The 21,997-nt window shown below is 47.1% G+C and overlaps 1 protein-coding gene across 1 annotated transcript in view; it reads right to left on the bottom strand.

Moving 5' to 3' along the window:
* plcg1 (phospholipase C, gamma 1) overlaps nucleotides 1–21,997 on the bottom strand; it is a 93,619-nt gene that overhangs the window by 11,514 nt on the left and 60,108 nt on the right. The window contains exons 16-27 of the mRNA XM_055652176.1: nucleotides 21,372–21,559; nucleotides 20,020–20,220; nucleotides 15,954–16,073; nucleotides 14,721–14,901; nucleotides 12,431–12,508; nucleotides 10,162–10,265; nucleotides 9,034–9,130; nucleotides 8,785–8,854; nucleotides 8,277–8,440; nucleotides 6,659–6,755; nucleotides 1,835–2,059; nucleotides 181–329 (exon numbers count right to left, since the gene is read on the bottom strand). Of these exons, the coding sequence (XP_055508151.1) occupies nucleotides 181–329; nucleotides 1,835–2,059; nucleotides 6,659–6,755; nucleotides 8,277–8,440; nucleotides 8,785–8,854; nucleotides 9,034–9,130; nucleotides 10,162–10,265; nucleotides 12,431–12,508; nucleotides 14,721–14,901; nucleotides 15,954–16,073; nucleotides 20,020–20,220; nucleotides 21,372–21,559 (1,674 nt within the window). The remainder of the gene's footprint in view (nucleotides 1–180; nucleotides 330–1,834; nucleotides 2,060–6,658; nucleotides 6,756–8,276; nucleotides 8,441–8,784; nucleotides 8,855–9,033; nucleotides 9,131–10,161; nucleotides 10,266–12,430; nucleotides 12,509–14,720; nucleotides 14,902–15,953; nucleotides 16,074–20,019; nucleotides 20,221–21,371; nucleotides 21,560–21,997) is intronic.

Raw genomic sequence — 21,997 nt, 5'->3', positions numbered from 1 at the left:
GGACTCGGCGGGCTGATGAGCCTTTTTCGCACTGTATTTCTGAACTAAAAGAAACTAAAAAGAGCTTTTCATTGCACCTCGGTAAACTAAACTGAAATAAATATCACTGTATCAAGTGTCTTAGAAACTGACAGTACACACTGTGGGGGAAAGAGTTTGGATTTTGTCCGTGCAACTAACCTGCAGCTGAACACTGAGCAACTCCGTTGATCTCACTGAGTGTTTGTCAAAGGGATCAAACTGCTCTTCCCTCATAACGGGCGCCTGCAACACGTAGCCACACTTGCCGTTTAGCGTAAACAAGGACTGGTTCAACTGCATCGGCTTGTCTGAGGAATGAAGCAGAAAGAAAACGCACACAAACACACAAACACACACACACACACACAATGATAAAAGTTAGAACAAGACATGAAAGATGGAGGCTGCCTTACACTAACGCTTGCTGCAAATGGCCAATAAACTCTAACAGACCCAGGTAGCAAAGCCGGAGAGTCAGTCCTTCTATTATTTTCAGTAGCATGTATGAGGAGCATTTGATGGCTCTGGGCTTGTACTCGCTGGAGTTTAGGAAGGGGGGGGGGGGCTGATCTCATTGAAACCTACCGGATATTGAAAGGCCTTGATAGTCAATGTGGAGAGGATGTTTAGTTGGACAGATGCAGTAGTGGGCGATTCTAGGACCAGAGGGCAGAACCTCATAATAAAAGGACGTATCTTCAGGACGGAGACGAGGAGGAATTTCTTTAGTCAGAGGGTCAAGAGTCTAGTGTTTTATTGTCATATTCCCGAAACGAAACAATCAAAAATCTGTGGAATTTATCAGCTGTGGAGGTCAAGTTTTTAGACTTTAGAGATACAGCGCGGAAGCAGGTCCTTCGGCCCATCGAGTCCATGCTGACCAGATATCACCCCATGCACTAACACTATCCTACACACTAGGGACAATTTAATCAAAGCCAATTAACCACCAAACTTTGAAGTGTGGGAGGAAACCGGCGAATTATAGGAAACAGATGAGGAATTTAACTTTACATGAGTCACAACTTTGCAAAGGTTTCACAGTTTAGAAATTGTGTCTCAGTGTTGGAAAACTGGTGATATCTCCACACTGTTTGTGAAGAGAGGGAAAGGAAACCTGGGAAGATATAAATGCCAGATAAATTATTTACCAGAAACAGAATGTCTACGGTTGGCACCGTGGCGCAGCGGTAGAGTCGCTGCCTTGCAGCACCGGAGACCCGGGTTCAATCCTGACCTCGGGTGCTGCCTGCATGGAGTTTGTACGTTCTCCCCCTGACCTCGTGAGTTTTCCCCGGGTGTACTGGTTTTCTCCCACACTCCAAAGTCTGTGGAATTCTCTGCCTCAGAGGGTGGTGGAGGCGGGTTCTCTGGATACTTTCAAGAGGGAGCTAGATAGGGCTCTTAAAAATAGCGGGAGTCAGGGGATATGGGAAGAAGGCAGGAACGGGGTACTGATTGGGGATGATCAGCCATGATCACATTGAAGGGCTCGAAGGGCCAAATGACCTACTCCTGCACCTATTGTCTATTGTCCAAAGACGTGTAGGTTTGTAGGTTCATTGAGTTGGGTAAAGATTGTAAATTATCTCTAGTGTTTAGGATACTGCTAGTGTATGGGGATCGCTAGTCGGTGCAAACTCAGTGGGCCGAAGGGCCTGTTTCTGAACTGTATAAACTAAAACTAAACTACAAACATGACCAATATTGACCAAAGAGTTGGCACAGAGCCATGATCTAGTTAGAATTCACAATAATGGTGGACAGGGAATGGCTCCATGAATGGTATTTATGATCTTACGGTCTTATGTACCTGGAGTCTGGAAGTTCAGTGCCACTAACTGACTGCCACAGATCCACATGGGCAAGGGGTCGTAGTTGGATGAGTCAAGCCGTTGGCCTTTGGGGTAGATGCGACTGAGTTGCAGGCGATTGTACTGGAGGAACTTCTTCCCCTTGGCTCTGTTCACGTACTTCTCTGCCTTGGTCTCCGGAAACGACGACATGTCTCTATAACAGGCCCGGTCGCTCCCAATCTCTGTAATGCAAAGGCCGCTCCTTTAGACTTGCTTACACACACTCCACAATCCACTGCACTGTCTTCACACTCACCATGCAGCCATTACTCTACACAATTAATCATCTCCCCATCCACACGTTGATCTTCACGAGAAGCTTGCTCCAGAAATACATTCTCTGGCAGCTGAGTTAATTGTGCAACATGGAAAATCATTGCCTTTGATATTTAATTCCATGGAGTCCTAGAGTGTAAACACAAGCCCATCAACTCAACTAACCCACGGCAATCAACATGCCCCGTCTACACTAGTCCTACCTGCCTGCATTTGCCCCATATCCCTCAAACCTACCCCATCCATGTACCTGTCCAACTGTTTCTTAAACATTGTGATTGAACCTGCCTCAACTACCTCTCTGGCAGCTGATTCCATACAGCCACCACCCTTTGTGTAAAAGACGTTGTCTCTCAGGTTCCCATTAAGTCATTCCCCCCTCACCATAAACCTACGTCCTCTGGTCCTTGATTCCCCTATTCTGTGTAAAAGTCCCTGTGCATGTACCCTATCTATTCCTCTCATGAGTTTCATGGTTTTTAAAAGAACTTGATTTGACTTTGAGAACAAATACAAATATAGAAAATAGAACGCGGAAAAATGCCCTTGAGCGCTTGGTGACCTTGAGCTGAACATGATCACTATCATCCTTTTATTGTCATCATGCAAAGCAACAATTGTACAGTGCAAAATGAGAAGACGTTTCTCAGAGAATACCGGAGCATCGCACATAAAAACTTTAAACTATTTCACGCATAAATAAAAACAATCCAGTTCCCTGATAAAAAACAGTACGAATAGTTTTAAAAAAGTGCAGGTAAAAAAAGCAACATTAAAATCCAAGTAAAAAAAAAAATCTAAAAAAACCGAATCATGCCGTGAAACGAATCATCTCTGCCGCATGAGCTCCATATGCCTCTATTCCCAGCACGTTGGTGCACCTCTCCGAAAGTCTAATGTGCCACTAACATATCTGCTGATTTGACTGTGTGGCCAAACTCTGCCTAAACTCCATTTACAAGTTTGCGGATGACACAACTGTAGTGGGCCGGATCTCAAACAACAATGAGACAGAGTACAGGCAGGAGATTAAGGACATAGTAATGTTGTGTCAAGACAACAACCTCTCCTCCAATCTAATAAAAAAAAGGAACTGCAGATGCTGGTTTATACCAATGATGGCCACAAAATGGTGGAGTCTGAGGAAAGGCCCTGACTCGAAACGTCACCTATCCATTTTCTCCAGAGATGCTGCTTGACCCGCTGAGTTACACCACCATTTTGTGTCTAACCTCTCCCCCGCAATGTCAGCAAGGTACAGGAGCTCGGAGGCACGGTGGAGTACCTGCCCCAATCAACACAAATTGCAGAGTTGTAGTTGTTGCCCCGTCCGTCACACAAACCAGCCTCCCCATGGCAGGAAGAAGGGTCTCGACCCGAAACGTCACCTATTCCATCGCTCCAAAGATGCTGCCTCACTCGCTCAGTTTCTCCAGCATTTTTGTCTATCCCCATGATCGATCCCTCGGTGATGCCTCGGTAAATCAGCCAACCTAATCAAGGACCGCTGAAACCCTGTCTTTCCCTCTTCTTCCCTCTCCCGTGGGGCTGAAGATATAAAAGCTTGAAAGCACACGCTGTTAAATGCAGTAACAGCTTCTCCCCCTCTGTTATAAAACCACGAGAATGTCCTTTCAAAGCTGAGAGTCGCTTCCCAACCCGATCTCCCAACCTACCTCACCGCAGTTCTTGCACTTTTTGTTACCTGCATTTTCTCTGTAAAAGTAAGGCTCTAACACTGTAACACTGTCCTGCACTCTGGTATGCCTCTCTTTGCACTACTTGTCCTCCTTGTGAAAAATCAATGATTCAATGGTATATTATTGTCACATGTACCTGGGTACAGTGAAAATGCTTTGTTTTTGCATACAACCCGGTAAAATCGTACAGCAGATCTGAGCCAGGCAGTACACAAGTGTCGCCATGTGTCTTGCATCAACAAAGTTACAACAGTTCACCAATCATTGCTGTCGTCTGCCTGCCATTGCATGATTTGACTGTTTTCACTGCATCTCGGTACAAGTGACAATTTTAAACTAATACCTAAACCATCAGCATCATCAGTTCCAGTTCAGTTACACAATGATATTTATGGATCTGTTAGCGTGTGAGCATAGACCTGCATTCTCTCACATCTCTCCCTCAGAGATAATACCCCCGTTTTTTCTACGCCTCTCGCACTCTCACCTTTACACTAAAACATCACAACAGATAATAGGTGTAGCAGTAGGCCATTCGGCCCTTCGAGCCAGCACTGCCATTCAATGTGATCATGGCTGATCATCCACAATCAGTAACCCGTTCCTGCCTTCTCTCCATATCCCTTAACTCTGCTATCCCTAAGAGCTCTATTTAACTCTCTGTTGAAAGCATCGAGAACCAGCCTCCACTAAGGCAGAGAATTGCACACACTCACAACTCTGTGTGAAAAAGATTTTCCATCATCTCCATTCCAAATGGCTTGCCACTTATTCTTAAACGATGGCCCCTGGTTCTGGACCCCCCTAACATCGGGAGCATGTTTCCTGCCTCTAGCGTGTCCAAACCCTTAATAATCTTAGATGTTTCAATAAGATCCCCTCTCTCATCCTTCTAAATAATTCCAGAGTATACAAGCCCAGCCGCTCCAATCTATCAACATATGACAGTCCAGCCACCCCGGGAATTAACCTTGTGAACCTACGCAGCACTCCCTCAATAGCAAGAATGTCCTTCCTCAAGTTTGGAGACCAAAACTGCACACAATACTCCAGGTGTGGCCTCACTAGGGTCCTGTCTCCACCTCTAGGCCTCTACCTCACAGATGCTACCTGACCCACTGAGTGCCCCTAACACTTTCTGCCTCTGGTTCAGAATTCCAGCATCTGCAGCTTTTTATTCCATTTCCTATCAGTAGATACGTTCATTTTATTTTATTACTATTGTTGTGTGTACCGAGGTACAGTGAAAAGCTTTTCGTTGAGTGTGAGAAGACTATACATGATTACAATCAAGCCATCCATAGTGAATAGAGAGGGAATAATGTTTAGTGCAAGATAAACTCCGGTGCAGTCAGAGTAAAGCTAGTTCAAAGGTCTCCAGTGAGGTAGATGGGAGCTCAGGACCCCTCTCTAGCTGGTGAGAGGATGGTTCAGTTACCTGATAACAGCTGGGACAAAACTTTCCCTGAATCTGGAGGTGTGCGTTTTCAAACTTCCCAATAATGCATAATTCTTGGATGCAACTTGCAAACAAACTGGACTGCACCACAAATTCAGCTTTAAATTTATGAGGAGAGAGTTGTCTCCGTGAATGACTGTGTCACATTGCCTACTCCAGTTTTGTCACTAGTCACAATGTACGTACAGGCTATGGCCACAAGGTGGCTCTGTGTCATCAACGTGCACAGTAAAAGTAATGAACTCGCCAAATGGCTTGGGCCTTAATTCCAACAGATCCACACAAAACGCTGGAGTAACTCAGCGGGACGGGCAGCATCTCTGGAGAGAAGGAATGGGTGACGTTTCGGGCCGTGACCCTCGTTTAGACTTGCACTATCCGAGTCTAAGTAGGATCTCGACCCGAAACGTCACCCATTCCTTCTCTCCAGAGATGCGGCCTGTCCCGCTGAGTTACTCCAGCGTTTTGTGTTTACCTTCTGTGTAAACCAACACCTGCAGTTCCTTCCTATACATTAATTCCTATAGGTAGAATAAAGGCCTCAACAAAATGGTTGATAGGGTGGCACAGTGGCGTAACAGTAGAGCCACTGCCTCACAGCACGAGAGACCCGGGTTCAATCCTGACATCGGGTGCTGTCTGTGTGGAGTTTGCACTTTCTCCCTGTGACCGTGTGGGTTTTCTTCCACATCCCACAGCCTGGCGGGTCAGTTCATTAACTGAGCATTATGAATTGTAGTTGAGACGGGTACTATAACAACATCAAGGGTGTTAAAGGTTATGGGGAGAATGGGGTTGAAGGAAAGATGGATCAGCCATGATTGAATGGGGGAGTAGACTCTAGGCCTAATTCTGCTCCTATGACTTATGAACAAGAACATTTAAAAGACGTGTGGACAGGGATATGGACAGGAAAGGTTTAGAGAGATATGGGCCAAAAGCGGCCAATGGGACTGGCGTAGATGGATAATCTTGGCCCGCAGGTTGGGCTGAGGGGCCTGTTTCTGTGCTGTATGGCACATGAGGTAGATTCTGGGAGGGAGTTCATAAGTTCATAAGACACCAAGATTGCTGGGGTCATTAATGGTGATGAAGGCCATCAAGGTATTTAACGGGATATAGACAACGTGCAGACTCCACATAGACAGCGGCCGAGGTCAGGATTGAACCTGGGTCTCTGGCGCTGCGAGGTTGCGGCTCGACCAGCTGTGCCGCCCAGAGGGAGAGTCAGAGAGTAAACAGAAACAAAATATACATCAAGACAACGGCAGAACTTCAACTGGGCCAGCAGTCAGCAGTCATGCCACACAGAGTCATCAAGCCAGTTGGTTTATCCAGTTACTTACTTTCTTCATCAAAGGGAACGGGTCTGCAGTACACAACCAGATCAGACAGCTCCAGAGCAATCTTCTTCCTGCGTTCCATCATCTTGCCTTCTTCCTTCTGAGGATTAACAAAACCCCACATCAGCACCATCACAACAGGATCTTCCGACACACTCACTGAACAGAGCCTTTATTCGTGTGAGACCTCACTTGAAGAGAGACACGAAATGCAGGAGTCACTCAGCGGGACAGGCAGCATCATCGGACAGAAGGAATGGGTGATGTTTCGGGTTGAGACCCTTCCTCAGACTTGCTGTTGCCATCACCAACTCTCACTGCCTACCCTGGGCCTCACTCACTTGAAGAGGTTCAGTTTCATTTAGTTTAGCTTAGAAATACAACACAGAAACAGGCCCAACATGTCCATGCCGACCAATGGTCACCCATACGCTAGTTCTATCCTACACACTAGGGTCAATTTACAGAAGCCAAATAACTTACAACACTGCATGCCATTGGAACATAGGAGCAAACCAGAGCACCCGGAGGAAACCCAGACGGGCACAGGGAGAATGTACAAATTCCGTACACACGGCACCTGTAGTCAGGATCAAAACCGGATCTCCAGCGCTGTAAGGTAGCAGCTCTACCACTGTGCTACTCTACTGCCCAAAGGTTCTTTGCTTGCCTTCCCCGCAATTTCGCTACACTCAATGGGTATCTGGACAGGGCACATGGAGTTAGTGAGCTGCCCGTACCAGCTGGGACACAGTTTCTGCACCTCCCATCCCGGGGCTGGCAACTTTCCAGGTATGGTATCTTTAGCGTACATTTCTTGCAGTAACTACCCTCGACGTCCTTTCATGGAATGTCATCTCTTCCTAGGCTTCAGCGACAGAAAATAAAACTATTCCTAGGGATAAATTCAAGGATTACAACAGGTTTACCTCGGTTATACGTGACAATAAACTAAACCAAACCAAACCAAACTGCTTCAGTAGTTGATACGAGAAGCATTTAGACAGGAGATACATTGGCTGGGAAGGGAGGGATATGGACCTTTTGCAAACAAATGGGATGAGTTTAGAATGGATCACCATGCTTCCTGAGATGCTTCAGAAATACTGGTGAGACAAATGCGTCCCAACCCTCCAATTCTGGATCTTTGGTGAGATTTTTTCTACACCATCAGGCAACATGGTGCACATCATTAGAGACGTGCACTAAACTTCAAACTTGTTTCACCAAATTCCCAATTGCCAAATAGAACGTTTTAGTTTAGAGGTTTAATTTAGAGATACAGCACAGGAACAGGCCCTTCAGTCCACCCCGACCAGCAATCACCCCGTACACTACTTCTATCCTACACACTGGGGACAATTTGCAGAAGCTAATTAACCTGTAAACCTGCGCGTCTTTAGAGTGTGGGAGGAAACCGGAGCACCCGGAGGAAACTCATGTGGGCACAGGGAGAACTTGCAAACTCCACACAGACAGCACCCGCTGTCAGAATCGAACCTGGGTCTCTGGCGCAGTGAGGCAGCAAATCCCCACCTCTGTGCCACTGTGCAGTCCCAATCTCCAAAGTGGGCTGGAAGAAAATGATGAGGAGGTGCTTTGTTGAGGAGCAGGGACTTACCCGGGCGCCTGCATTTCGAGCTGCATCCTGGATCTTGGTCACCCAGTCATTCAGGTCTTCCTGAGATTCAGCAGCCAAGTCCATGGTTCCGCCCGTGCCGGCAAACGAGCCCACGTTTATCTTGAAAACGTACTGGCGACTACCTTTCCCATCCGGGTGGACAGCTGTGGCAAGACAGGAGAAGCAAAGAAGAGACGTTGGTGTGTTAGAGGAAAGAAGTTGCGACGCTGGAAAGGGTGCAGAGAAGATCTACGAGGATGTTGCCGGGACTTGAGAACCTGAGCTGCAGGGAGAGTTTGGGCCAGCTAGGAATTTGTCCTGGAGTAACTCAGCGGACAGGTAGCATCTCTGGAGATAAAGAATGCGTGACGTTTGTGGGCCGGGACCCTTCTGCGGGGTGATCGCTGGTCGGCGCGGACTCGGTGGGTCGAAGGGCCTGTTTCCCGCGCTGTATCTCTGAGGTTTAAAGGCAAGCAAGGATTAACGAGAATGATAGACTCCCACTCACCAATCTGACAGGAAGGTACGTCCAGTACACCTCGCAGCAGGTCCCCCAGCGGGCTGTTTTCACTCATGGGCTACAGATGAATGAAGTACAAGGAGAGTTAGGCAATTCTGAACACTATCCGATTGAAGGTGACTTCAACAAAGATGTCTATGGCACAGTTGTTTTGAGCAGCAACTTAAAAATCTACAAAGAGAATGCATTTGCAATGTAATATAGTCGTGTGACCCCACCCCATTCAAACTCTCTTACCCGGTTCTCTGGCTCCGATGTATTTATGCTCAACATCTCCTCCACGTAATTAGCGGGGAACCAAAGCTGCCGCTTCCCTCCATAGTCACCTTTCCACCTGGAAAATAAACCATCACCTAAATCCACTGGGTTCCCCTCCAGAGAGTCAGTCTGATCTCACCCACAGGGCCAAGATCCAGCCGGGTGCCGGGTGGCACAGTGGTGCAGCTGGTAGACCTGGTGCTTCACAGCTCCAACAACAAGGGGTTACGGGGACAAGTCAGGACAATGGGGATAGGGGGGGGGGATAGATAGATCGGCCATGATTGAATGGCGGAGTAGACCTGATGGGCCAAATGGCCTAATTCTGCTCCTATCACTCATGAACTGGGTTTGATCCTGATCTCCGGTGCTGACCCTTCTTCAGGAATTCTTCTTCCCAGCAAACAATCAGGCACTTGAACACTGCACAACACCAGCTGGTCTGAAGAAGGGTCTTGGACACGAAACGTCACATATTCCTTTTCTCCAGGGACGCTGTCTGACTCGCTGATTAAAAAATGGTGTCTATTTTGTGTCTGTCTTCGGTATAAACCAGCATCTGCAGTTCCTTCCTACATCTACTTCAACGTTGATCGACTGTGGACTTTAGTTTAGTGTGGTCTACACAATACAGCATGGAAACAGGCCGGTCGGCCCATCTGCTCCGTGCCGGCCAGCGATTACACCGTACACTAGCTCTATCCTTCTGCAGCAGGGACAATTTACATACATACAATCAACAAACAAACCTGCACTTCTTGGGAATGTGGGAGGAAACCGGAGCACCCGGAGGAAACCAAAGCGGTCACAGGGAGAACGTGCAAACTCCATACAGACAGCACCCATAGTCGAGATTGAACATCGGTTGACTTTTTGTTACTTTGTCAGCGCATAAATGTAGCCACACTTGTGAACTGCCCAGGTGGGGTCTGCAGCATGATATTACTGGGTTGTATACAAAACAAAGCGTTTCACTGCACCACACATGAGGGCAAAGTACCATTGAGACCCCCAGAGTGTGGTGTTGCCCAGGTTATGAAACCGAACTCGAAATCTGGACTCCTGGCATTCTACTCAGTCAAAATGGAGCTGTCTACGTGAGCTTACCATCCTCCTTCCTGCTTGTCCACGTTCTGGATGATGGCGTGCTTGCAGAACGACAGCTCGTCTTCCCGCTGAGCCTTGTAATCGTACATCGCCTTCACCGTGCACTGCAACACAAAACCAGGCTACACATCAAACTCTCCCAATCAATCTTCAATAGGTCCATATACGCCCGACTCCACATCAAACCCTCCCCCTGATAGATAACTTACACCTACTATTTGTCAACAAAATAGAGAGAGTACAGAGGAGATTTACTAGAATGTTGCCTGGGTTTCAGCAACTAAGTTACAAAGAAAGGTTGAACAAGTTAGAGCTTTATTCTTTGGAGCGCAGAAGGTTAAGGGGGGACTTGATAGAGGTCTTTAAAATGATGAGAGGGATAGACAGAGTTGACGTGGATAAGCTTTTCCCACTGAGAGGAGGGAAGATGCAAACAAGGGGACATGACTTGAGAATTAAGGGACAGAAGTTTAGGGGTAACATGAGGGGGAACTTCTTTACTCAGAGAGTGGTGGCTGTGTGGAATGAGCTTCCAGTGAAGGTGGTGGAGGCAGGTTTGTTTTTATCATTTAAAAATAAATTGGATAGTTATATGGACGAGAAAGGAATGGAGGGTTATGGTCTGAGCGCAGGTATATGGGACTAGGGGAGAATACGTGTTCAGCACGGACTAGAAGGGTCGAGATGGCCTGTTTCCGTGCTGTAATTGTTATATGGTTATATTTGTATCACAACCAGTTAAGCACACAATCGACAAGGTTCCCCCCCCATTGACTCCATCTACACTTCACGCTGCCACAGGAAAGCAGCCAGCATAATCAAGGACCTTTCCCACCCTTCCCTAATGTCTTTAGACTTTAGAAATGAAGCACAAAAAACAGGCCCTTCAGCCCACTGATCACCCCGCACATTAGCACCACCCCAAACTGGGGACAATTTACAATTTTTTTACCGAAGCCAATGAACCTACAAACCTGTATGTCGTTGGAGTGTGGAAGGATACCAGAGCACCCAGTGAAAACCGACATGGTCACAGTGAGAACATGCAAACTCTCTATAGACAGCACCCATGGACAGAATCGAACCTGCGTCTCAGGCGCTGTGAGGCAGCAGCTCTACAGTTACACCACTGTGCCACCCCATGTCATCTGTTTCCGACCCTGAATTGGCCTGGTCATTTCCTGCTTCCAGTTCCTCCCCCTTACAATCAGTCTGAAGAAGGTTCCCAACCCAAAACGTCACCTATCCATTTTTTCCAGAGATGTACATTGTGTCTCTCTTTGGTATAAACCTGCATCTGCAGTTCATTTTTATTACCTTTCCCACCCCGGTCATTCCTTCTCCTCCCCACTTCTGTCGGGGAAAAGATACAGAAGCTTGAAAACGCTCTGCACCAGACTCAGAAACAGCTTCTACCCCTCTATTATCAGCTTCTGAGCGCTCCTACCACAAGCTAAGGTGCAGTCTTTTTCTTTTGTAAATGACACCAAAATATGGTGTCAGGTGCAAGAATTTCACTGTGCAGTGCATATGTGATAACAAAGAACCATTGAAACTCAATCCTCCACCCTTTGGTTTAGTTCATTGCCACATGTGCCGAGGTACATTGAAAAGTTGTTGCTACCTGGTAACCAGTCAGCGGAAAGTCTGAAAAAGGGTTTGACCCGAGACATCACCTATTCCTTTTCTCCAGAGATGCTGCCTGACCTGCTGAGTTTCTCCAGCATTTTGTATCCGTCTTCAGTGGAAGGACTATTCAAGATTACAATTGAGCCATCCACAGTGTATAGGTACAGGGTAAATGGAATAATGTTTAGTGCAAGATAAAGTCCAGTAAAGTCTGATTCAAGATAGTCTAAGGGTCTCCAATGAGGTCGATGGTAGGTCAGGACTACTCTCTAGTTGTTGATAGGATGGATTTGCCTGATAACAGCTGGGGAGAAACAGTCCCTGAATCCCTGAGTAATGTGTTTTCACACTTCTTGCCTGATGGGAGAGGGGAGAGGGGAGTGACTGACCGGGGTGAGACTGGTCCTGGGTTATGCTGGTGGTCTTGCAAAGGCAGCGTGAATTGTAGATGGAGTCAATGGAAGGGAGGTTGGTTTGTGTGATGGTCTGGGCTGCGTCCACAATTCTCTGCAATTTCTGGCGGTCTTGGATGGAGCCGTTCCCAAACCGTGCTGTGATGCATCTCAACTTGGGGGGGCAAGAGGCTTTTACAAGTGAGGGTGCGGAGAGCAGGGGGCCGGATGTACCGGTGAATCCTCACCTTGAACGTTGGCATCTGGTTGGCTTCCACATAAAATCCCGACTGCCGTCCTTCGTAGAGTGCACCGTAATCTGGCTCCTGTGGGAAGGAGAATATAATTTCATGAGTCATAGGAGCAGAATTAGGCCATTCGGCCCATTGCATCTACAGTGCCATTCAATCATGGCTCATCTATCTTTCCTCTCAACTGCATTGTCCTGCCTTCTCACCATAACCTTCGACGCCCGGACTGATCAGGAATCTGTTAATCTCCACCTTAATAACATCCAATGGCTTGGCCTCCACCACCATCTGCAGCAATACATTCCACAGACTCACCACCCTCTGATAAAGACATTCCTCCTCATCTCCTTTCTAAAGGTTTAACTCTTCCAGATTTACTCTCTGCTCCGATTCATCACAAGGTAAACAAGTAAACAGAGGGGCACAAGCTTCATAGCTCATAAGTTCTACGAGCAGAATTGGTCCATTCGGCCCATCGAGCCTACTCCACCATTCAATCATGGCTGATCTAGCTTTCTCTCGCAACCCCATTCTCCTACCTTCTCCCCATAACTCCTGACACCCTGACTGTGATCGCTGGCACCTTTACCCATCGTGGAGGGTTGGACAAGATGCTGTTCTGTATCCCAGAGGGCACTACACAAGGCAGAAGAAGTTCCCTGCAAAGAGTAGGCCTCAACCATCACCTCCACAGAATCTTGGGGGTTGGCGATAAAATGTAGACTTGGTGATTTGGCCAAGGCACTAAGATACAGTCCGGTTTATCTGTCTAGTTTAGATTTTTAGTTTAGAAATGTAGAGTGGAGGAGGCACGTACAAACTCTGTACAGTCAGCACCCGTGGTCAGGATTGAACCGGGGTCTCTGGTGCTTTAAGGCAGCAACTCTACCGCTGAGCCACCTCTACCTCTTTATGTACATTGGACTTTGACTCTGGAGCTATTGTCTGCACTCTGAGTTAGTTTAGCTTAGAGATACAGGGCAGAGACAGGCCCTTCGGCCCACCAAGTCCCTGCCGATCAGCGACCCCCGCACATTAACACTATCCTACACCCACCAGGGACAATTTTAATGAACTTTTTTTTTCTCTTCCTCTGTTATGTACTGTGTTTACATATTCACATATTCTGTTGTGCTGCAGCAAGTAAGAATTTAATTGTCCCATCCGGGACATATGACAACAAACACTCTTCAATCTTGGCAAGAAGGCTTTCGTTACATTGTCCTTCATCAGTCACAGTAGTGACTACAGAAATTGTAAGATCATGCTACAGTTGTATAATATATTGGTGAGGCCACATTTAGAGTATTGTGTTCAGTTTTGGTCACCATGTTTAGTTTAGTTCAGAGATACAGCGCGGAAACAGGCCCTTCGGCCCACCAGGTCAATGCTGACCTGCGATCCCCGCACATTAACACTATCCTACACCCACTAGGGACAATTTTTTTACATTTACAAAGCCAATTAACCTACAAACCTGTACGTCTTTGGAATGTGGGAGGAAACCGAAGATCTCGGAGAAAACCCACGCAGGTCACGGGGAGAACGTACAAACTCCGGATAGACAGCACCCGTAGTCGGGATCGAACTCGTGTGTCTGGCGCTGCATTCGCTGTAAGGCAGCAACTCTACCGCTGTGCCACCGCTGTGTTATAGGAAAGATGTTGTCAAGTTGGAAGCGGTGCAGAGAAGATTTAGAAAGATGTTGCCAGGACTCGACGGCCTGTGCTGTAGTGAGAGGTTGAGCAGGCTAGGACTTTATTCCAGGGGTGAACTAATATAAGTGTACAAAATCAGGAGAGGAATAGATCTGGTAGACGCATAGAGTCTCTTGCCCAGTATAGTGAAATCGAGAACCAGAGGACATAGGGTTGAGGTTAGAGTGAAAAGAATTAACGGGAACCCAAGGGGTAACTACTGTTATACAAAGGGTGGTAGGTGTACGTAACGAGCTGCCGGAGGACGTAGTTGAGGCAGGGACTATCCCAACGTTTAAGATACATTTAGACAGGTACATGGAAAGGACAGGCTTAGGGGGACATGGGCCAAACTCATGCAGTAGACTAGTCCAAATGGGACATGTTGGTCGATATGGGCATGTTGGGCTGAAGGGCCTGTTTCCATGCTGTATGACTAACCTCTCCTGCAACCTGGATTCTGAGCTCCAGTTGGCCAAAGTTTAAGAGATGCTTCTGGACAATGCTGGGGATTTGCAATTGAGATGGTGCACTTTGCCTGAGAGAGGAGCTAAACGAAGAGTAAACGACAGCCGCCCACACTTACTTACCGCCGTGCCGATTTTCTCCAAGGCTTCCTCGTTTATTGGGTAGCGGAGTTTCATCTTCCTGTACAATGGGTTTTTCTCGTGGTAGCTTACTAAGTCAACCAGGCTGTCGAATTCAGAGCTGCCGAGAATGACGATTTGGCCTTCCTGCTGTACACGGCAATGTTTAATTTTCCCTTCTGCTCTGTGTGGTAAAAACAGGGAAGGAATCACTAGGCATCAGCTATGGCTCAGTAGATCGCAATCACACCTCAGATTTTTCTTGTTTATCTGTGTCTTTTTTCCCCCCAACTCTTTTCTTTTCACTGCCTTGTGTAATTCATGTATAATTGATGTTTTTCGGTGTTGTTTGTCTCGACGTGCCTGCGATTCTGCTTGAAGCAGGTTTTCCATGCACCTGTACTTCACCGTACTTGTGTATACAACAGGTACAGGTCCACCACTGGTGGCCTGCAACCTCCTTGAATCCGGACAAATTTACAATCATGCACTTGAAATCCCCCCCCCCCCCCTCAAAATGTGGAGCCCAGGTTGGGTGAGGCAGCTGATCCCAACTTCATTGGGACTCCGCACCGATCGATTGGTGGAACTTTTCCCTGTGGCCGGGGCTTTGGAACTCAGGCCCGGGCGAAGCCGGCTGATTGACGACATTCCAGGCTGAATTTGCGGGCCAGTATCTCGGCCCCTCAGCAGCCGTGGTCTGGCAAAACAGATAATCCAGAAATGCTCTGGGAACCAAGGGTGCCGGAAAATCGGTGGCAAGCCCATGGTTATTTCAGGCTTAATTCAGAAGGTTATGGGTTCAAATCACACACCAGAAATCTCTGAACAAAATCCAAGCCATCAGAGTTGATAAAAGTGCCACCTTATCGAATTGTTGAATTACACTCAAGGGCCCACTGGCCATAAAAGCATTGCCAGGGATCTTATAAGTAAGTGAGGTTGAAACTATTAGCAAGGAAAATACAGCCCTGTAACTGACAGAGACAGGAGAATGTATGATGGGAAATAACAAAATGGCTGACAATTGTGTTCATCTTCATGGGATGTGGCATGGTGGGGGCCGAGAACAAAGAGCGACCACTGGGACCACATTGAACACTTTGTAACTCTGTCGATGCCCTGTACGTGGCGGCTCTTTGCATACTTTGTGTAGGGGATGCAAAACAAGAATTTCACTGTGACATGTCACACGTGATAACAAAGTTTCTTTAATTCATTCATTCACTCACTTACCGGAATGAGATGGCGTAGGAGTTTGGTTCGTTCCTTTTCCGAACCAGGAAGGCTCCGTCCCGCGGTACCCGCATCAGCATGTGTTCCGCTTGTGCCCGCGAGAGGTTGGCGTGGTACCATCTGGGAGACAGAAGGTGAACATTCAGTGCATGAAAACAACCTGAAAAGGGGCTTACACCTAGAACTAAAAGACCACCTGTCAAACTCACAGCATGCCACATGACTCTAATCGAACACTCAATGTTAAGGCAAAAGCAAGTGCTAGAGCTATTGGGGAAAAAAGAGGCTGGACAAGTTCCCATTTCAGATGATGACATTTTATCCGATGCAATGCTGTGTAAAGCTGCCGGGGTTAGGTTTAAGGTGAGAGGGAGGAGGCTTAAACTTTTTTACTTTACTTTGGAGATACAGCGCGGGAAAAAGGCCCTTCGGCCCACTGTGTCTGCACTGACCAGTGATCACCCCGTACACTAGCACTATCCAACACACATAGGGACAGTTTACAATTTGTTAACCTACAAACCTTTGGAGTGTGGGAGGAAACCGGAGCACCAAGAGTAAACCCCAGACAGCAGCCGTAGTCAGTATCGAACCCGGGTCTCTGGCGCTGTGAGGCAGCAACTCTACCACTGTGCCACCATTGGGAAAAGGGAATGCGACATTTTTCACACTAAGAGTAGTCGGTATCTGGGATGCGTTGCCACAGGAGGTGGTGAAGGCAACAGTAAATGGCATCTGGGAAGCTGCTTGAGTGAAGCAGGGGATGAAGGGATATGGAATTAATGCAGTCGTGGGATTAGAATAGATAGGCATGGTGGTCAGTATAGTCATCATTGCACAGCATCAATGTCAAACATTCTCCTCCTGTATCCTGTTCCCTGGGACGGTGGATTTGAAATGTGATTCCGCTTGCTTCACACTGAAACGCTGGCAGTGACTGAGAGCTCTCCACAGTTTAACCAAACACTAGTTCAAGAAGAAGAAAGTTGGCAAAGGAAGCTTTCGGAACCATTTTGGAACTCATTTTTCCATTCGCTCCTTACTAGTGATCCCGCAAATGTTTCTATCGCCTTAAAATAGTGAATCTTCGATGTAAACCAGCATCTGCAGTTGCTTCCTACACCTTACATTATTCACTCGATTCCCTTTTGCAAAATATTATCAGTCATTGAGTCATACAGCTTGGATACAGGCCTTCGGCCCAACTGTTCATACCATCTAAGCTAGTTCCATTTTCCTGTGTTTGGCCCATATCCCTCTGAAACTTTGCTATTCATGCAATCTGTTATCATTGCTTTTTCAGGCAGTGCTTTGCAGATCACAAACCATTGCTGTGTAAATGAAATTCTCATCTCCCTGGTCCCAATATCTGCCCATCAAACCCCACTTACCTGTATCCACCTATCACTTGCCAGACCTCTTGTCCAGCTTTCTCCCCCTCACTACAATCAGTCTGAAGAAGGATCCCGATCCAAAATATCACCCATTCATGGTTTCCAGAGGTGCTGCCTGAACCGCTGCGTTACTCCAGCACTTTGAGCTTTTAATTGGTAAAGATAGAAAATAGGTGCAGGAGTAGGCCATTCGGCCCTTTGAACCATTCAATATGATCATGGCTGATCATCCAACTCAGTACCCTGTACCTGCCTTCTCTCCATACCCCCTGATCCCTTTAGCCACAAGGTCCATATCTAACTCCCTCTTAAATATAGCCAATGAACTGGCTTCAACTACCTTCTGTGGCAGAGAATTCCAGAGATTCACCACTCTCTGTGTGAAAAAAGTTTTTCTCATCTCGGTCCTAAAAGATTTCCCCCTTATCCTTAAACTCTGACCCCTTGTTCTGGACTTCCCCAACATCGGGAATATTTTTCTGCATCTCGCCTGTCCAACCCCATCTCAAGCGGCATCTGCAGTCTTTTCTGTCTCAATTTTTGTTCCCCTCTCTCATGCTTGTGGAAGATGTTTCTGGATGCGCACAGCTGATGCTGCCTGGTAGTCTGACCCACTGAGGCACTTCAGCAGTCGATACTCCAAGGGAGGTGGCCATTTGGCCCAAGAGACCTATCTTATCCCATCCCATCCCCTGTTCCCCAGCTCTTTCCATACAATTTTCCAAAACGTTCTTCCATCCCAAACCAGTTCTCCCTCGAAACACACCTGGCCCTTTCGCTAAAGTTTGTCCCATCTGCATCTGATTTTAAAGAAGCCTCCTGAAACCACCTCAAAGTGAGGAAATCAACTGTTGCGACATCTCAATGATGACTCCACAATGCCAATGGGTAGCAGCACTCACAGTACAATATGAAGCACAGATAACACTCCCCCAGCAAGGCTCCTTCCCAGTTTCCCTGGAGGATTGCAGAACGAAGTCAGTGGGATAGATAACAGGCATCTTGGTCATTAGGAAGAGACTCTATATACTGTACTCTAATACTATAATAACACACACCTCCAGATTCTGGGAAATTTTCATGCCAACAGACAATAGACAATAGGTGCAGGAGTAGGCCATTCGTCCCTTCGAGCCAGCACCGCCATTCAATGTGATCATGGCTGATCGTCCCCAATCAGTACCCTGTTCCTGCCTCCTCCCCATATCCCCTTACTCCGCTGCCCTTTAAGAGCCCTATCTAGCTCTCTTTTGAAAGTATCCAGAGAACCTGCCTCCACCACCCTCTGAGGCACAGAATTCATACAGACTCACAACTCTCTGTGTGAAAAAGTGTTTCCTCATCTCCGTTCTAAAAGGCAGACCCCTTATTCGTAAGCTGTGGCCCCTGGTTCTGGACTCCCCCAACATCGGGAACACGTTTCCTGCCTCTAGCGTGTCCAAACCCTTAATAATCTATACGGGCTGTCCCACAACGGCGACCTAATTGGCAAGTTTAGAAGAGTTTGCCCTCGACATACGTGCAGCATGGTCGACACGAGGTGCTAGGAGGTCTTTGTAACTCTCCTTCATGCCCGTGAGTAGTCCCTGCGTACTCGAGGCCTCAGCTAGGTTGCTGCGTATTTTTCAACATGCTGAAAAATGCCCGCGAGTAAAAAAAAGGTCGCCATGGAAAAAAATCTTTTTTTTTTTACTCGTAGGTTTAGTCGAAGTAGGTCGTAGTAGGTCGGCATGTTAGTCGTAGGTAATCGAGGGTAGTCGTAGATAGTCTTCAACATAGTCGAATGGAGGTCGAAGGAGGTCGAAGGAGATCGACTTCATTATTCGGTGTCCAATTTTCCTGAAGCAAGTCAAAGCTATTCTTCAACATAGTTTTCATACTCTCCTAAACTCGCCAATTCGGTCGCCTCAGTGGGACATCCCCTTTATATGTTTCAATAAGTTCCCGTCTCATCCTTCTTAACTCCAGAGTATACAAGCCCAGCCGCTCCGTCTCTCAGCATATGAATCCCATCCCGGGAATTAACCTTGTAAACCTCACCTGCACTCCCTCAATGGCAAGAATGTCCTTCCACAAATTAGGGTACCAAAACTGCACACAATACTCCAGATGTGTCCTCACTAGGGCCCTATACAACTGCAGAAGGACCTCTTTGCTCCTATACTCAACTCCTCTGTCAACTCCAGCTGTTATCAATCTATCAACAACTAGAGAGCTGTCCTGACCTCCCATCTACCTCATTGGAGACCCTCAAACTATCTTTAATCAGACTTTACTGGACTTTATCTTGCGCTAAACGTTATCCGGTATCTGTACACTGTGGACAACTTGAGTGTCATCATGTAGTCTTTCCGCTGACTGGAGAGCACACAGCATAAAAAAGGTTTTTCCCATGTACCTTGGTAAACTTGACAATACTAAACCAAACTAAAAGCCAAATTAAAAACTAAACGAAACAGAAACTAAACTTAACTAAACAAAAATTAAACTAGAACTAAACTAAAACTAAAATGAAATGAAAGTAAAACTAAACACCAATGTATTAAATTTACACTGGGATCAAGCATGACCAGACTATACCAGACTACACTAGACTTTGTTGCCTGCAACCTTCATACCACAAGGTTTGTCACACTGCTTGAGGTTGCTCAGCTGACCACGACCGTACTTACTCTTTGCTCTCGTGGGCGTTGGTCTGGGGTACGGGCTCGGTGAGACGCATTTCAAACTCGTTGCAGCGGAGCGGCTGTTTCTGGTAGTGCGAGATCAAGGCGTACAGGCTGTCAAACACCAGGTTGTCGGTCAGGTAGAACTTGGGGCTGCCTGCTTCCTGACGGGAATGGATCCGGCAATGCTGCACCTTCCCAAAGCGCCTGAGAGGAGTGGGCACAGAAGACAGCAGTTTGTTCCACTTTTGGTGACACTCACAGCGCAATAAACATCACGGTCTAAGAGAAATTACAGGACCCATCCTAGTTGCTCTCTCTGCTGAATAATTTCAATATTATTCTTCAGATTTTATCTTCTGCCTTTCAAACATCTTCAACGTGAGCAATGTGCTCTAAAGTCACACTTTTCCTTTATCGTTGCACTCACATTATCTCCGAGCCAACTGAATCGTCCTACCACAACCAGAGAACGGTTCTGAACTACTATCTACCTCATCAGTGATCCTCTGTTTGATTGGACTTTACTGGCTTTACCTTGCACTAAATGTTATTCCCTTATGTATCTGTACACTGCGAATGGCTCGATTGTAATCATGAATTGTCTTTCCGCTGGTTGGTTAGCACGCAACAAAAGCTTTTACCTCGGACCACATGATGATAAACTGAACTGAACTGATGACCATTTTACCATCCAATTTAGCATATGGTCACTGTACTGCCTTGTTACAACTCCTCTCCTTTTGCCTTTCCATATACAGTAAACCCTCGCAATAACGAACCTCCATGGAGCAGATTCCAGTTATATTCCCAGGTCTCTGATGCTGTAAGGCAGCAACATTACCACGGGTATGTAGGTTATTTGGCCTCTATAAATAGCCTCTACTGTGTGGGGAGTGGATGAGAAAATGGGATTACAGAGAAATGGTGTGAACGGGTGACTGATGGTCAGCGTGGACTCGGTGGGCCGAAGGGCCTGTTTCCACGCTGTATCTCTAAACTATACGTCACGTTACACCCAAGGGACAATTTTACAGAAGCCAATAAACCTACAAACCTGCACGTCTTTGGAACCTGGGAGGAAACCGAAGCAAGCGGAGAAAACGGTCACATTGTGAAAGTGCAAATCTGGGTGTTTGGCGCTGTAACGCAGCAACTCTACCGCTGCGCCACAATGCCGCCCATGTTCTATAGAGATGCCGCCTAACCCGCTGCGTTACTCCAACACTTTGAGTCTTTTTTTGTATTCCAGCACCTGCTGTCTCTTGTTGTTTCTCTGGTAAACCTTGGTCCCTCCCTACGCTCCACGTCCATTACCATACTCACAGGGCCTAGGCGGCCATTTTGTCTTGACTTACCAAAACGACAGTGTATAGTCACCGACAAACGTCTCACTCTCGCGCACGAGGAAGGAGCCGTTGGGCGCTGCCGTTTCAATGCAGTATTCGGTGAGAAGCCTCTCTGCGATCTGCCGACCATCACGCCCTGCGCCGAGCTTCCCATGGAACCACTTCTCCGTCACATGGAGGTCGGTGCCGACACTGGGCTGTAAAGGTGTGAGGCATTAAAACTGTGGCACTCTAAAGTTTAGAGATCAAGCATGGAAACAGGCCTTTCGGCCCACCGAGTCCGCACCGACCAGTGATCCCTGCACACCAACACTATCCCACACACACTAGGGACAATGTACAATTTTACCAAGCTAATTAGCCTACAAACCTGTACATCTTTAGAGTGTGGGAGGAAACCGGAGCACCCGAAGAAAACCCCCACAGGTCACGGGAAGAACGTACAAACTCCATACAGAAAGCACCCGTAGTCAGGATAGAATCCGGGTCTCTGGCGCTGTAAGGCAGCAACTCTACCATTGCGTCATTGTGTCGTCCCACACTGGTCATAAGCAGTGCGAGTCAAACCTCTCTTTATTCCCTTCATCCTGTATCTGCGCACTGTGGACGGCTCGATTATAAACATGTATAAACTT

Source organism: Leucoraja erinacea, chromosome 21, assembly GCF_028641065.1.
Source record: "Leucoraja erinacea ecotype New England chromosome 21, Leri_hhj_1, whole genome shotgun sequence".
Lineage (NCBI taxonomy): Eukaryota > Metazoa > Chordata > Chondrichthyes > Rajiformes > Rajidae > Leucoraja > Leucoraja erinaceus.
This window is presented reverse-complemented; position numbering and strand designations above follow the sequence as displayed.